Raw genomic sequence first — 15936 nt, forward strand, 5'->3', positions numbered from 1 at the left:
AGTATGAGATAAAAATACCGTTAAATAGGGCCTGAGCTGTGCGTTACAATAGTGTATTTTGTGTACCCTGATTCCCCACCTATGCTGCCGAAATACCTTACCAAAGTCGCCGTTTTCACCTGTCAATCCAGGTGGTCTGGTCAAATGGGCGTGGTGACATCGCTGTTTCTTCCCCCAGATCTTGCTTATTTTTCCGTTGGTGGCGTAGTGGTTTGCGCATGCCCAACTGCCGAATCCACAGCGCAGGTGAAGAAAAAGAGCGGGATCTGCGCTATTCCCCTGGTGATCGGTGGGGGCGGCCATCTTCCTGAGGCCGCGCGTGCGCAGATAGAGCGCTCTGCTGCCCGGGGCTTCAGGAAAATGGCCGCGGGATGCCGCGCGTGCGCAGATGGGGATCGCGTCGGCCATTCCAGGTGGGGAATCAGGGTACACAAAATACACTATTGTAACGCACAGCTCAGGCCCTATTTAACGGTATTTTTATCTCATACTGAAAAAACGGGGTGACAGGTTCCCTTTAAAGGGTGCCTGGCACCAGTTTTTTGCTATCATATTTGAGACAAGCAAAATGTACGGAAAGAAACCCTGATTCTAGCGATGTGTCACTTACTGGGCTGCTTGCTGCAGTTTTGATAAAATCCCTGTTTTCTGAATGCTGAGCCTTGTATGACCCAACCACACCACTGATTGGCTGCTTCCTGTGCACACTGCGCATAGGCAGAAAACTGCCAATCAGTGTTGGGGCAGGGTTATGCAGAGCTTATGAATATGGAGGACTGAATGACAGCTGGTCCTCTGGTGGTAATGTCCTGCTGAAAAAAGAGATTTTCTGAAAATTACGGCAAGCAGCCCAGTAATGGACACAGCACTGGAAACAGGGTCTCTGACCCTACATAATGATTAGGATAAATATCAAAAGCTCTAATTTTTCAAGTTTGCCATAGGGGCGTTATATTTGGGCGGTGCGCAGGCAGCAGTCGAGCCTGACCCCCTAATGTCTGAATATTAAGAGCCCCTTGCTGAGTTTAATGACTTTTTAACATTTATTATACAAGAAAATGTAAATGTCATAGGGGAAAATTGTGCAATTTATGGCAATTTAACATGGAAAACGGAGGCATTGGTTAGATCCGGGGAAAATGTTATTTTTTACTTTTCTGGGTTATTACTATTATTATACCTGCAAGTTCCAGCTCCAGTTTTCGGATTCTAGTTAGCAGGTGACACAGAACTGAGACCTTTAGCGAGTTGCCAACTTGGTTGTTTTTTTTTTTGTTTTTTTTCGAAAGCCCAAACAAATTAGCGGAATGAGTCACAGATCAGTTTGCCGAGGTCTCGCTGGTGTCTAGACGGAGCGACATTACTGTAGGAGAAGACTCGCCCCGCGAGGAGGGCCGCACACCCTGTCTTGTAGAAATGCTAATCCCCACCTCTGCTGAAAGCCTTCATAGGATTTGCCCTTTTACCGTCCTCCTGACAGGTTTTAAACTTCATTAATGGTCATCAGGTTCCCAGACGGCAGAACACTCGGCAGATCCTGAAGTCTCACTGTAGACCCCGGAGAATAATCCGCATCTTATACCAACTGGCAAAAGTGTCTGCGGAGCTGCTTCTCTGAGGATCCAAAGCCAATATATAAGGGATACATCATCATAAAGCCACATAGTGTTTACATCAGGTTTTTCTGATACATTTTTTTTTCATTATTTACTTTATTAAAAAAATAAAATTAGATTCTGCTGGTGCAGTCACTCTGTACATACATTACATTACTGATCCTGAGTTACATCCTGTATTATACCCCAGAGCTGCACTCACTCTTCTGCTGGTGCAGTCACTGTGAACATACATTACATTACTGATCCTGAGTTACATCCTGTATTATACTCCAGAGCTGCACTCACTATACTGCTGGTGCAGTCACTGTGAACATACATTACATTACTGATCCTGAGTTACATCCTGTATTATACTCCAGAGCTGCACTCACTATTCTTCTGTGGCTCTTGCATACAATGAGCTGTAATGGAGTTGTATTTTTGGACAGCCCCTTTTTCTTTGAAGGGTCCTTTGACAAGTATCTGCTCACAAGATGCTCCACAGTAAGGACCACCAGAAATCAGCTAATGACAGCAAATGTTCCAATTCTCGGCAGCACCTCTGCAGGGGAAAAAAAGTATTACACCATCCTTGTAATGTACAAATTAGCTGGGTCCTCCAGAACGTGAGAACCTCTTGGTAGCGCCTCCCTAACGGACCTCATTGGCTGAGAATTTCCTGACCAGGCATTAAACATTGGATTTTTACGATTGTCCCTTACAGGCGTATAAAGATTGTCAGCAGTGATGACGGAGCACGTCTGAAGACAGTCGCATGACACGAGGGATTCGGTAGGAGTGACTCACGTTCCTCGCTGCACGGTTCAGACCCAGCTCCGTCCTCGCCTCTCTGCGGAGAGAACAGCTACGGGTGATATCGGGGGAGGATCGGCAGATCCTTTGAAGCTTTTCATCTCTTTTCTTTATTCTGGATTTATTAAATTTCTTTCTTCTGAGTTTTTTGATATGTTAATTTTCACAAATTGTAGAGTATTAAATGTGTGTCTTTTTATTACAGCTTTTATGAGCAGAGAAGAAGAACACAAAACATACAAAAGACACCCCACCCTAGTAATAACCCCACCGCACTGCCTATAATAACTGCTGCAGACCAATTATAGGCATGTCTTTAAGGCTCCTCGCTCTGTGCTCCTCCTGCGGGGGCGCCCGGCAATCACAGGCTCGGGGCATGTGCGATTATTGGGATAATGGGGAGCGATTGCCCTCACATGGCACCAGCCTATAAACTTAGATTTGGTCCAGTTTACTTTTTTTGGAACTAGAATGAATGTTTCTTCAACGTTCCATTTCATGTACTTAGTTAAAAGGAAATGTGTCATCAAAAATAATGAAATGGTTCAGTAATATACTGTAAAATCTATGGGGAATTTTTGGATTTTTTTTGTTTCATTTCCACTTAAAAATAAAAATTAAAATCGTGCAATTCTCACACTGGCCACTGGGGATTTTCTAGACTCAAACTTCCTGTTGTTTCACAAAATGCACACGTACATTAGCAGCATCTTTTGTGTTGAAGCATCTAATGAGCGTGTGCAAAGAAAATACTAATTTTTCATATTAATAAAGATCATGATATGTAGAAAAGAAATACAGGTAGCACAACAACATGATTTAAACAATAGGTTAATGCCTTTAAAGAAGTTCACTGATGAGCTGTGACATCTATAGTGAAGGGAAGATCCTGTGTTATCCTGTGTAATCTACTGTATATACAGTAGAGGTGTTATCTATCATTTTACAGGAGGGGAAGAAGGTTACATCACCCATTGTGAATGCTGGATCCTGTGTTATCTATTGTATATAAAGGTCTTATCGGTCATTATACAGGAGGAGGAGGTGAGCTGTGACATCACCTATTGCGAATGGTGGATCCTGTATTATTTACTGTATATAGAGGTGTTATCAATCATTGTACAGGAGGAGGAGGTGAGCTGTGACATCACCTATTCTGAATGGTGGATCCTGTGTTATCTACTGTATATAGAGGTGTTATCAGTCATTGTACAGGAGGAAGAGGAGGTGAGCTGTGACATAATCTATTGTGAATGGTGGATCCTGTGTTATCTACTGTATATAGAGGAGTAATTGTACAGGAGGAGGAGGTAAGCTGTGACATCACCTATTGTGAATGGTGGATCCTGTTTTATCTGCTGCATATAGAGGTGTTATCAGTCATTGTACAGGAGGAGGAGGTGAGCTGTGACATCACCTATTGTGAATGGTAGATCCTGTGTTATCTACTGTATATAGAGGTGTTATCAGTCATTGTACAGGAGGAGGTGAGCTGTGACATCACCTATTGTGAATGGTAGATCCTGTGTTATCTGCTGTATATAGAGGTGTTATCAGTCATTGTACAGGAGAAGGAGGTGAGCTGTGACATCATCTATTGTGAATGGAGGATCCTGTGTTATCTACTGTATATAGAGGTGATATCAGTCATTGTACAGGAGGAGGAGGTGAGCTGTGACATCACCTATTGTGAATGGTGGATCCTGTATTATCTACTGTATATAGAGGTGTTATCAGTCATTGTACAGGAGGAGGGGGTGAGCTGTGACATCATCTATTGTGAATGGAGGATCCTGTGTTATCTACTGTATATAGAGGTGATATCAGTCATTGTACAGGAGGAGGAGGTGAGCTGTGACATCACCTATTGTGAATGGTGGATCCTGTATTATCTACTGTATATAGAGGTGTTATCAGTCATTGTACAGGAGGAGGGGGTGAGCTGTGACATCACCTATTGTGAATGGTGGATCCTGTTTTATCTGCTATATATAGAGGTGATATAAGTCATTGTACAGGAGGAGGAGGTGAGCTGTGACATCATCTATTGTGAATGGAGGATCCTGTGTTATCTACTGTATATAGAGGTGTTGTCAGTCATTGTACAGGAGGAGGAGTTGAGCTGTGACATCATCTATTGTGAATGGAGGATCCTGTGTTATCTACTGTATATAGAGGTGTTATCAGTTATTGTAAAGGAGGAGGAGGTGAGCTGTGACATCACCTATTGTGAATAGTGGATCCTGTGTTATCTGCTGTATATAGAGGTGTTAACAGTCATTGTACAGGAGGAGGAGGTGAGCTGTGACATCATCTATTGTGAATGGTGGATCCTGTGTTATCTACTGTATATAGAGGTAGTATCAGTCATTGTACAGGAGGAGGAGGTGAGCTGTGATATCACCTATTGTGAATGGTGGATCCTGTGTTATCTACTGCATATAGAGGTGTTATCAGACATTGTACAGGAGGAGGAGGTGAGCTGTGATATCACCTATTGTGAATGATGGATCCTGTGTTATCTACTGTATATAGCGGTGTTATCAGTCATTTTACAGGAGGAGGAGGTGAGCTGTGACATCACCTATTGTGAATGGTAGATCCTCTGTTATCTACTGTATATAGCGGTGTTATCAGTCATTGTACAGGAGGAGGAGGTGAGCTGTGACATCACCTAATGTGAATGGTGGATCCTGTGTTATCTACTGTATATAGAGGTGTTATCAGTCATTGTACAGGAGGAGGAGGTGAGCTGTGATATCACCTATTGTGAATGGTGGATCCCCTATCCCCTGGATATGAGATAACATATAGATTGGTGAGGATATGTCTGCTGGGACCTGGACCGATTGGCAGAACAGGACACTTTCATCCTTGTTAGCATAAAGTCAGAGCGTGCATGCTCGACCGCTATTCCACACATTCTGTTTGCGGCTTCAGCGCACTGTGTTTAGCTTTTTTTGGAAGCCCCATACATAATGATTGGAGTGGTAGCCAGGCGTCCGACCTGCCAGTACATTTTGAACAGTGATATTATTTCCTTGTTCGCTGATCAGAGCATGTCCCAGAGGTCGGACCCCCACAAATCAGCAAGTTATCACCCATTTTATTTTTGTGGGGAGAGATGCAATAGAAAAGGATGGCTCCATTGATATGTGATGGATCAAGAAGACTTCTCTTACAATTCTGTATTTCTGCTAACTCCGCTCATTGCAGGTAACGGTTTTATGCCGTAATGATTTTAGCTTGTGAGCGGCTCCCACAAATTACACAGAAACATTTTTAGTAGTCTACAGTGTTCGAGCTGGAAAGCTTTCTAAGTAAAACTCATCCGGAGAATGCAAAGTGTTTCATGACGGTTACCCAAGAAACAGCGTTGTGTTCAGTCCAAAGGACTGTCATGGGGGAAAGAAACATATATTGTGCTGGAGCCAATACAGTGTCCTAGAGAGTGCTTTTGGAGTCGGGACAGAAATATTACTCTGCAAAATGCATCATGTTCAGTCCAAAAGCAATTTTAGAGAGAGTTCATTATGTTGAGGACACAAGCCACTCCAAAATAAGAGCTAGTCATCACGACTTCTCCATCATTGACGGGCTGCCTTTGCCAATATGATGTCTCGCGTGACAATAAAACTCATTACTCTCAACTATCAGCTACAGAAAAAATTGTGGAGTCAATTTTGTATATTATTGTGTAGAGGACTGGTTTACAAATGGTGGAGGATGCGGGCAAGCTATGTGACCTGACTGCTATATGACCCCCTATATTAGCCAGAAACAGGAGATCATTCTTTAGAGTTGCAACCAAAAATCTATGGTCATCATGGAGACTTCCATCCCACCCATTGCCTTTGACCCAAGTGGAGAGAAAGCCATATTTATAAATGTTAACCTCTTTACTTTTTTTCACTACTCATATAAAATTATGGATACATAGCTTGAAAATACTATCTTTCTCATCCTCATCACACTGGACTAGGGGGATGGTGGGGTAAGGAGATGAAGGCTCCTTTGCATTTATGGACTACCAGTTCTCCCCATCTGTTATGAACTGGTGGTTTAGGAGCAACATGGGACGTGCTCTGGAGGAGGTGGTACCTGTACTGACTGCAGTTCCTGAGCTTAACACAACATTAGAAGTAGCCGTGGGATGTTCCTGTCACTCCCTAGACATCTCGTCACAGCCGGAGGACTAACTGCCCCTAAAGATAGAAACAGGAAAGCTATCTTGCCTCAGAGAAAATCCCCAAAGGATAGGACAGCCCCCACAAATATTGACTGTGAGTGGAGAGGGAAATGACATACGCAGAATGAAAACAGGGTGTAGCAAAGGAGGCCAGTCTAGCTAGATAGATAGAACAGGACAGAATACTGTGCGGTCAGTATTAAAAACTAGAAAAATCCACCACAGAGTTTACAAAAATCTCCACACCTGACTAAAGGTGTGGAGGGTAAATCTGTTTCCCAGAGCTTCCAGCTTAACTGAATAAATCCATAGTGACAAGCTGGACTAGAAAAAACATAGAAAGTGCAGAAAGATTAAGTCCACAACAAGTGGACTGCAAAAGAACAAAGCAAGGACTTATCTTTGCTGAACTGGTCAGAATATCAGGGAAATCCAAGCAGAGATGTGAATCCAACCAGGAACCATTGACAACTGGCACTGGCTGAAGGATAGAGCCAGGATAAATAGCCGAGCCAGAATAAACGATCAGTGGAAGCAGCTGCTGACTGCTAAATCCAAGGAGCAGCAGTTCCACTTAAATCCACCGGAGGGAGCCCAAGAGCAGAACTCACAAAAGTGCCACTTACAACCACCGGAGGGAGCCCAAGAGCGGAATTCACAACACCATCTAAGTATTGTTTTAACAACCAGATCAGAATGAAGGTTGAGTGGGTAGAAGAAGTTCCAAACTCAAGGTCTTTGATTGAAGCTCTGTCTGTCTTTATAATGCAGACATGAATTTTCACATGTTCGCCAATGTGTTGGTTGGTAGAAGCCTCAAAATCAAGTTCTGCAAGGCTCATGAGTAGTGTTGAGCATTCCGATACTGCAAGTATCGGGTATCGGCCGATATTTGCTGTATCGGAATTTCCGATACCGAGATCCGATACTTTTGTGGTATCAGGTATCGGGTATCGCAACAACATTAATGTAATAATGTGTAAAAGAGAGAATTAAAATAAAAAATATTGCTATACTCACCTCTCCGACGCAGCCTGGACCTCAGCGAGGGAACCGGCAGCGTTGTTTGTTTAAATTTCGCGCTTTTACTTGGTAACGTGAAGTCCCGGCTTGTGATTGGTCAGGGCGGCCATGTTGCCGGGACGCGGACCAATCACAGCAAGCCGTGACGAAATTACGTCACGGCTTGCTGTGATTGGTCCGCGTCCCGGCAACATGGCCGCCATTAACCAATCACAAGCCGTGACGTCACGGGAGGCTGGACATGCGCGTATTTTAAAAAGCGCGCGTGTCCAGCCTCCAGTGACGTCCTGGCTTATGATTGGTCACGGCGCCATGTTGCCGGGACGCGGACCAATCACAGCAAGCCGTGACGAAATTACGTCACGGCTTGCTGTGATTGGTCCGCGTCCCGGCAACATGGCCGCCATTAACCAATCACAAGCCGTGACGTCACGGGAGGCTGGACATGCGCGTATTTTAAAAAGCGCGCGTGTCCAGCCTCCAGTGACGTCCTGGCTTATGATTGGTCACGGCGCCATGTTGCCGGGACGCGGACCAATCACAGCAAGCCGTGACGAAATTACGTCACGGCTTGCTGTGATTGGTCCGCGTCCCGGCAACATGGCCGCCCTGACCAATCACAAGCCGGGACTTCACGTAACCAAGTAAAAGCGCGAATTTTAAACAAACAACGCTGCCGGTTCCCTCGCTGAGGTCCAGGCTGCGTCGGACAGGTGAGTATAGCAATATTTTTTATTTTAATTCTTTATTTTACACATTTATATGGATCCCAGGGTCTGAAGGAGAGTTTCCTCTCCTTCAGACCCTGGGAACCATCAGGAATACCGTCCGATACTTGAGTCCCATTGACTTGTATTGGTATCGGGTATCGGTATCGGATTGGATCCGATACTTTGCCGGTATCGGCCGATACTTTCCGATACCGATACTTTCAAGTATCGGACGGTATCGCTCAACACTACTCATGAGTAATCTATTGGGTTTGTAGATTAGAAACGAGAGGGTGAGTGAGTGATGGAAGCTCCCTCTGTCCCCAAGATGTAGAGGTCCTAAGGCACGGACACTGTAGCCCTCTATATGATCCAGCCATGAACGTTATCATGTTGGCCAATGTGTTTGGAGTAGCCTCAAAGTTAAGTTCCATGACTTGAGTTATGAGCCACGAATGAAGTGTGCATGGCTTATAAGCAATTTATTGGGAATGGAGATCAGAAAAGGAAGGTTGAGTGGGTAGAGAAAGCTTCATTGGGCCACAAGGTGTAGAAGTCCTCAAGTAAGTGCTTCATGTCCTTCAATAATCCAGCCATGAGCTTCATCATGTAAACCAATGTGTTGGGAGTAGCCTCAAACTCAACAGGTGCAAAGCTCATAAGCAATTTATGGGCTTTGCAAATTATCCATTGTCATCCATTTTACTCCAAACATTTCATACAGTCAAAGAAGAAGGACACCTAAGAGGGTTTGCTCCATGTCAAAGCCAACCTAGATATCTACAAGGGGAAAAAAGCAGCCATGTAGGACTTCTATGGATAAATGTTCATTCCAAGAAGGATGAAGATTTTAGTAAGGAAGGGCCTGAGATGAAGAAAGATTCGGGTCAAAATTAGGGGCTGTTCCTCCCATAGATGGTCAATAATAAAGTATCGAGTTATATAAAATAAAGTGCCTATGGGATTAATCTCATCATCAATGACTCTGGGAAAGGTGGTATCACGCATGCCGACTTGATTGGTGCTAAGTACACATAGCAAAATCCAAAAGCAATGTGGAACAGCAAAGATAAATACACACTACGTAATTAATCCTACATTAACCGAGCTCCATGAATTAGTTTATTACCAGAGAGTCTGAGCTGCAAAGGGAGCTCATTGCATCAGATGAGCGAGCATCCTCCATAATGATAAACGCAGCAAGGGTCCTGCCGGCTCACGGATGCCTCGCTCTCATCTGCTCTTTAGGAAAAAGGCAGAGGAAAACAAATAATCTAAATTACGACAGCTTCTCTCGCTTCTCATAAATCTCCAGGTGCTTTCAAGCCCATTATCTCCTCCAGCATCCCCCAAAAAACAGAGAGCGAGATAAATATACCAAGGCCAATATGACAAGACCGAGGGATGGATCACAAAGGGGTAAGGACAAACCTGAATCACGGGAATGAATCGGAGCAGATTGCCAAGCACAAGCAGATGGGGAATAGCTGAAGCCTTCAAAGGCTCCTCGTATAACGCACTCTATAGATCTTCCTACCTAGACCCGAGAGCGTTAGTCAATAGACAAGTCATTTTGATGGACAGTTCAGTTTGGTTCCCCAGGGCAGTAAATGTCCAGGCCAGTGAAATCTTTGGCATATTGACACCTTGCTGTGATATCAGCCATTTTATAGAATTAACCAATATTGAGCTTTATCAATTCGCAAGGACATTACTGAGACCCAAGGAACAAGACACCATCATTAAAGAACTGATTCATAGCCAATATACTGGACGCAGAGTCATGAACCTAAAAGGGCCAATGAAATATGACACGTCAGTGCCTTGAAAGCTGTATATTTACAGAGAACTATAATGATGGATCTACTCAATGTAGAAAAGCTTTATGGTTTGATTTTTCCCAAGCTAATAACAATAAGCTGAGCCAAGATAATCTATGCGACCAAAACACTGGGACTTTCATAGGCCCATGCCTAGGGCAGCCCTCTAGGATAGGGCGTCTACTCTTAAAGATACATGTAAGAAGTTTTAAATCGATGAAGTTGACTACTAAAATTTAAGGGACAAGAACAGTGTCTGGTTCTCTAACAAGCCTGTACCTAGGGTGGACCCCCAAGAAACGGCGTCTGCTCTTAAAGTTACATATCATAGGTTTTAATTGATAGAGTTGACAACATCACTGTCTGGTTGTCTAACAAGCCCATACCTAGGGCGGCCCCCGGAGAAAAGGCGTCTGTTCTTAAAGTTACATGTCAGAAGTTTCATGAAGTTGACAACTTCCCTGTCTGTTTCTCTAACAAGCCTGTACCTAGTGAGGCCCTTGGAGAAACGGCACCTGCTCTTAAAGATACATGTCAGAAGTTTTAATTGAAGTTAACACAATCACCACTAATCACTAAAAATTAAGTGCAGAACCTCAACTAAGATTTAAGGGACAAGAACACTGTCTGGTTCTCTAACAAGCCTGTACCTAGGGCGGCCCTCCAGGAAACGGCGTCTGCTGCTAAAATGTCATGTCAGAAGTTTTAATTGATGATGGTGACGACCATCACAATCACTAAAATGATGGTGCAACATCTCAGCTATGATCTAAGGGATTAAAACACTGTCTGGTTCTCTAAGGCTACGTTCACATTAGCGGCGCCCGCCGCAGCGGCGGGCGCCGCAGCGGCGCCGCATGCATCATGCGCCCCTATATTTAACATGGGGGCGCATGGACATGCGGTGCACTTGCTTTTTGCGCCGCATGCGTCCCTGCGGCGCCCGCGTCGGGTCGCGGAGGACGCAGCAAGTTGCATTTTTGCTGCGTCCAAAATCAATGAAAAAAAGGACGCATGCGGCGCAAAAAGCTGCGTTGTGCATGTGTTCACATTTGCGCTGTGCGTTGCGGCGGCGACGCTGCGGCGCACACCGCAAATGTGAACGTAGCCTAACAGACCTCTGCCTAGGGCAGACTTCCAGAAAAGGGTGTCTGCTCTTAAAGTAGCATGTGAGAAGTTTTTACTGGTGAATGTGGCTACCACTATTCACTAAAATGAAAGTGCAGAAACTCAGCTAAGATATATGGGAACAAAACACTGTCTGGCATAGTAACGGGCCTGTGCCTAGGGCCGCCCGCCAGGAAGGGGTATGTGCTCTTAAAGTGATGCAGCAAAAGTTTTCATTGATGGCAGTGACCACCACCGGTAAATAAAATGGCGATGCAGAACTCAGTTAAGCTCTATGGCACTAAAAAACTGTCCTGTATTCTAACAGGCCTGTGCCTAAGGCAGCCCTACAGGAAGAGGCGTCTGCTCTTAAAGTGACATGTCATAACATTGTATTGCTAAACATGGCCACCACAAATGATCAAAATGGAAGTACAAAATCTCAACTGAGTCCTTTTTTTAAGAATTGGTATGTACTCTAGACTTTCCCTAATTTTAGACGAGTACATTACTTTTCTGAGCTCTTCCGTCTCTTTGTTTTAGCCCTTGAACCCTCACCTATCAAAACTTTTGATGTGCCTGTATGACATGTTAAACGTTATCACCTGGATTATAGCTCATGCCGGAATAATTAGCGCAAGTAGTCTAGATGTCCTACCTTTATCTCCAGGCTACAAAACAAAAAAACAATAGAAAATCGCTTCACTGAACAGAAGTCTGGTGCGAAAAGGAAAGTTACAGAAAGGGAGGAGGGAGATGTAGCTGCAGTTTCTTATTCAGTACTTCACAGAAAAAAAGGGGAGGAGACAGCAAAGGGAGACATCCGATTGGATAAAATCACAGAAAAAAGGGAAGGAGACAGCAAAGGGAGACATCTGATTGGCTCAGATCACATAGCAAAGCTCTTACATCACACTGGGAAGGGTATGCCACTCCTAAGTATGCAGGACTTCTTTAAAGGGAGCGGAATATACGATAAGCTCCTGCAACACAGCAGCATTTTTTAGCATAGCCTATTGCATCACTTATAGTCAGTCCATGTATCCTAATCATGAAAGACCCCAGTTTGTGGACCCCATTTACTGTCTGCAGTTGCATTCTGGGTAATCCAGTCCTCATCCCCTGACGAGCTTTGAAATAAACTGCAGATAGCAGGGGAGAAGTAAATGGAGTTGGCAGCAAAACTGATGTCTGGGACTTGTGTCCTCAGCTAAAATAACATCTTTGAGGATAATCAATAGGGTAAATCAGATCGGAGAACAATGGTATAATAACTTTAACCACTGGACGGAAGGAGAGAAGCCGCGGAGCCGTCTTGGTACATACTCAGGAGGTGGCTCGGTGCATAGCCAGCATTTTTACAGCTTGCCCTAGCAAACCTTTGGCAATCTGGCCGAGCATCTGACGAGCGCCAAAGGCAAAGCTGCCAAACCGGGATCTAATATTCACAGACATGATGCCATTGTGCCAGAAGCAATTATACGTCAGGAGGGTGCTGGCCGCAGTGTAGGCAGGGGTTAATAGATTGTATTGGAGCACAGAGAATGCTGCACTGCCTACCCCAATATCCAGCGAAAGCGGGAACTGCCAGCCATGGCCAACGGGTACATCGGGGCCGCAGAAGAGGAGCACAAAGACATCCTAGTTTGCAAAAGGTGAGCAGCCGTGGTGTGTATTAAGATGTTCTCCAGCAGCCGCGGTGTGCAGTAAGATGTTCTGCAGCAGCTGAGGTGTATTATGAGACTCTGAAGCAGCTGAGGTGTTTTATGAGGTTCGGCAGCAGCTGAGGTGTATTATGAGGTTCTGCAGCAGCTCAGGTGTATTATGAGGTTCTGCAGCAGCTCAGGTGTATAATGAGGTTCTGCAGCAGCTCAAGTGTATTATGAGGTTCTGCAGCAGCTCAGGTGTATAACAAGGTTCTGCAGCAGCTGAGTTGTATTATGAGGTTCTGCAGCAGCTGAGGTGTATTATGAGGTTCTGCAGCAGCTGACGTGTATTATGAGGTTCTGCAGCAGCTGAGGAGTATTATGAGGTTCTGCAGCAGCTCAGGTGTATTATGAGGTTCTGCAGCAGCTCAGGTGTATAACAAGGTTCTGCAGCAGCTGAGTTGTATTATGAGGTTCTGCAGCAGCTGAGGTGTATTATGAGGTTCTGCAGCAGCTTAGGTGTACTATGAGGTTCTGCAGCAGCTCAGGTGTATTATGAGGCTCTGCAGCAGCTCAGGTGTATAACAAGGTTCTGCAGCATCTGAGTTGTATTATGAGGTTCTGCAGCAGCTGAGGTGTATTATGAGGTTCTGCAGCAGCTGAGGTGTATTATGAGGTTCTGCAGCAGCTTAGGTGTACTATGAGGTTCTGCAGCAGCTCAGGTGTATTATGAGGTTCTGCAGCAGCTCAGGTGTATAACAAGGTTCTGCAGCAGCTGAGTTGTATTATGAGGTTCTGAAGCAGCTGAGATGTATTATGAGGTTCTGCAGCAGCTTAGGTGTACTATGAGGTTCTGCAGCAGCTGAGGTGTATTATGAAGTTCTGCAGCAGCTGAGGTGTATTATGAGGTTCTGCAGCAGCTTAGGCTACTTTCACACTAGCGTCGGTACGGGGCCGTCGCGCTGCGTCGGCCCGACGTACCGACGCATACTGTGCAAGCGCCGCACAACGGGGGCAGTGGATGCTGTTTTTCCACGCATCCGCTGCCCCTTTGTGAGGTGCGGGGAAGTGGGGGCGGAGTTCCGGCCGCGCATGTGCGGTCGGAAATGGCGGACCGTCGGCACAAAAAAAGTTACATGTAACGTTTTTTGCTGACGGCGGTCCGCCACAACACGATGCAACCGTTGCGTTTTTTCGCCAAAACGACGCATTGCGACGTATGCAAAAAAACGCTAGTGTGAAAGTAGCCTAAGGTGTACTATGAGGTTCTGCAGCAGCTGAGGTGTATTATGAAGTTCTGCAGCAGCTGAGGTGTATAACAAGGTTCTGCAGCAGCTGAGGTGTACGACAAGGTTCTGCAGCAGCTGAGGTGTATTATGAGGTTCTGCAGCAGCTGAGGTGTATTATGAGGTTCTGCAGCAGCTGAGGTGTATTATGAGGTTCTGCAGCAGCTGAGGTGTGTCAAGTTCACGAAGTTCTGCAAAAATGTTGCGCCTTTTGGGGTTTTCACACCATTTTCGGCCAGCTTCACCAAAGCGGGCTGAACATTGGCAGGATGGGGCGTGGTGGCGCCCGCTGAATCCTTTATTAATACAGACTGGAGCAGCGTTTCTGGGGCGATGCTTGGAGACACCACAGGGAAGATGCGCCTAATGGATTATGTGGCTGCACTTCCTAATGAATTCTCTGCCTCTTTCCCGTTTAGGCGCCATGATTAGGACGGCCCTGTAGCGTGCCGTGTATGAACGAGGCGCTAAATGTTACCTGCACAGATTCCTCCTGCAGTAAAGAATGCCTTGTGTCTATGTGGCGTCACTGTCCTGAACTGTAGTAAGAATGTCGAAAAGCTGCAACATTTCTGCACAACTTTGAACAAAAAAATGGCAAAAAACTTGCAATAAATGTGCAAACAGGTACAATAATCAAAAGTGCTTACCAAAACGTAGGGATGAGAGCAAGGAGGCACCAGGGGAGGTGAGGCTCAGGAGCAGCAGGAGGAGCGGAGCTCCCAGCTCAGGTTGCAGCATCTTCTTCTACTCCTCATGGAGACGGATCGAGGCGCAGCCAGGCTGACACCACCTGTCAGGACAAGAAATAATGTGCCATTACTTATAGGGTTAAACACTATGGGAGACTATATGGCTGAATCGTTAAAGGCCATGTACACCTTAGCACTGAATTTTCTTTTATTGTTCATTTACTTCCTAAATGCAACTTTCTGAATAAACTTTGTTAAATATTTTCTACCATTTTGCTGCTGCGGTGCATTTATACGTCCTTTAATAAGTTCAGTGCTCTGTTCCCGGCTCCCTTCTCTCAGTATTAGAGATAGCTGGAGGCAGCAGAGAGGGGAGAAAGTATCTCAGGGAGTGCAGAGAATACAAGCTACTTACAAGGAGGAAGGCATGTAGAGAAGAAATAAGTGCAGGATAGAAGCTGTGCTGATACAAAGAAGCAAGTGAAGACAGCAACACCCCGGAGACACACAATCCTGACATTCAGCCTATATTACTTGTAAACACACACAGAGCTCACAGCCAGCCTACATTACTGGGAGAGGCACACAGATCTCACATCCAGCCTATATTACTGGGAGAGACACACAGAGCTCACATCCAGCCTATATTACTGGGAGAGACACACACAGCTCACATCCAGTCTATACTACTGGGAGAGACACACAGAGCTCACATCCAGCCTATATTACTGGGAGAGACACACAGAGTTCACATTCAGCCTATATTACTGGGAGAGACACCCAGAGCTCACATCCAGCCTATATTACTGGGAGAGACACAGAGCTCACATCCAGTCTATACTACTGGGAGAGACACACAGAGCTCACATCCAGCCTATATTACTGGGAGAGACACACAGAGCTCACATCCAGCCTATATTACTGGGAGAGACACACAGAGCTCACATCCAGCCTATATTATTGGGAGAGACATACAGACATCACATCCAGCCTATATTACTGGGAGAGACACACAGAGCTCACATCCGGCCTGTATTACTTGGAGATACACA

The 15936-nt window shown here is 45.2% G+C and overlaps 1 protein-coding gene across 6 annotated transcripts in view; it reads right to left on the bottom strand.

The window, feature by feature from the left end:
• GRIK5 (glutamate ionotropic receptor kainate type subunit 5) overlaps positions 1-15936 on the bottom strand; it is a 291864-nt gene that overhangs the window by 160051 nt on the left and 115877 nt on the right. For all 6 annotated transcript variants that reach the window (XR_013214619.1, XR_013214618.1, XM_077259912.1 and 3 more), the window contains exon 2: positions 14843-14985. Coding sequence is in view for 4 of the 6 variants with exons in the window: in XM_077259912.1 (XP_077116027.1) it covers positions 14843-14933 (91 nt within the window). In the remaining 2 variants the exon portion in view is untranslated. The remainder of the gene's footprint in view (positions 1-14842; positions 14986-15936) is intronic.

This window comes from Ranitomeya variabilis, chromosome 4 (assembly GCF_051348905.1).
Source record: "Ranitomeya variabilis isolate aRanVar5 chromosome 4, aRanVar5.hap1, whole genome shotgun sequence".
In the NCBI taxonomy this organism is placed as follows: Eukaryota; Metazoa; Chordata; class Amphibia; order Anura; family Dendrobatidae; genus Ranitomeya; species Ranitomeya variabilis.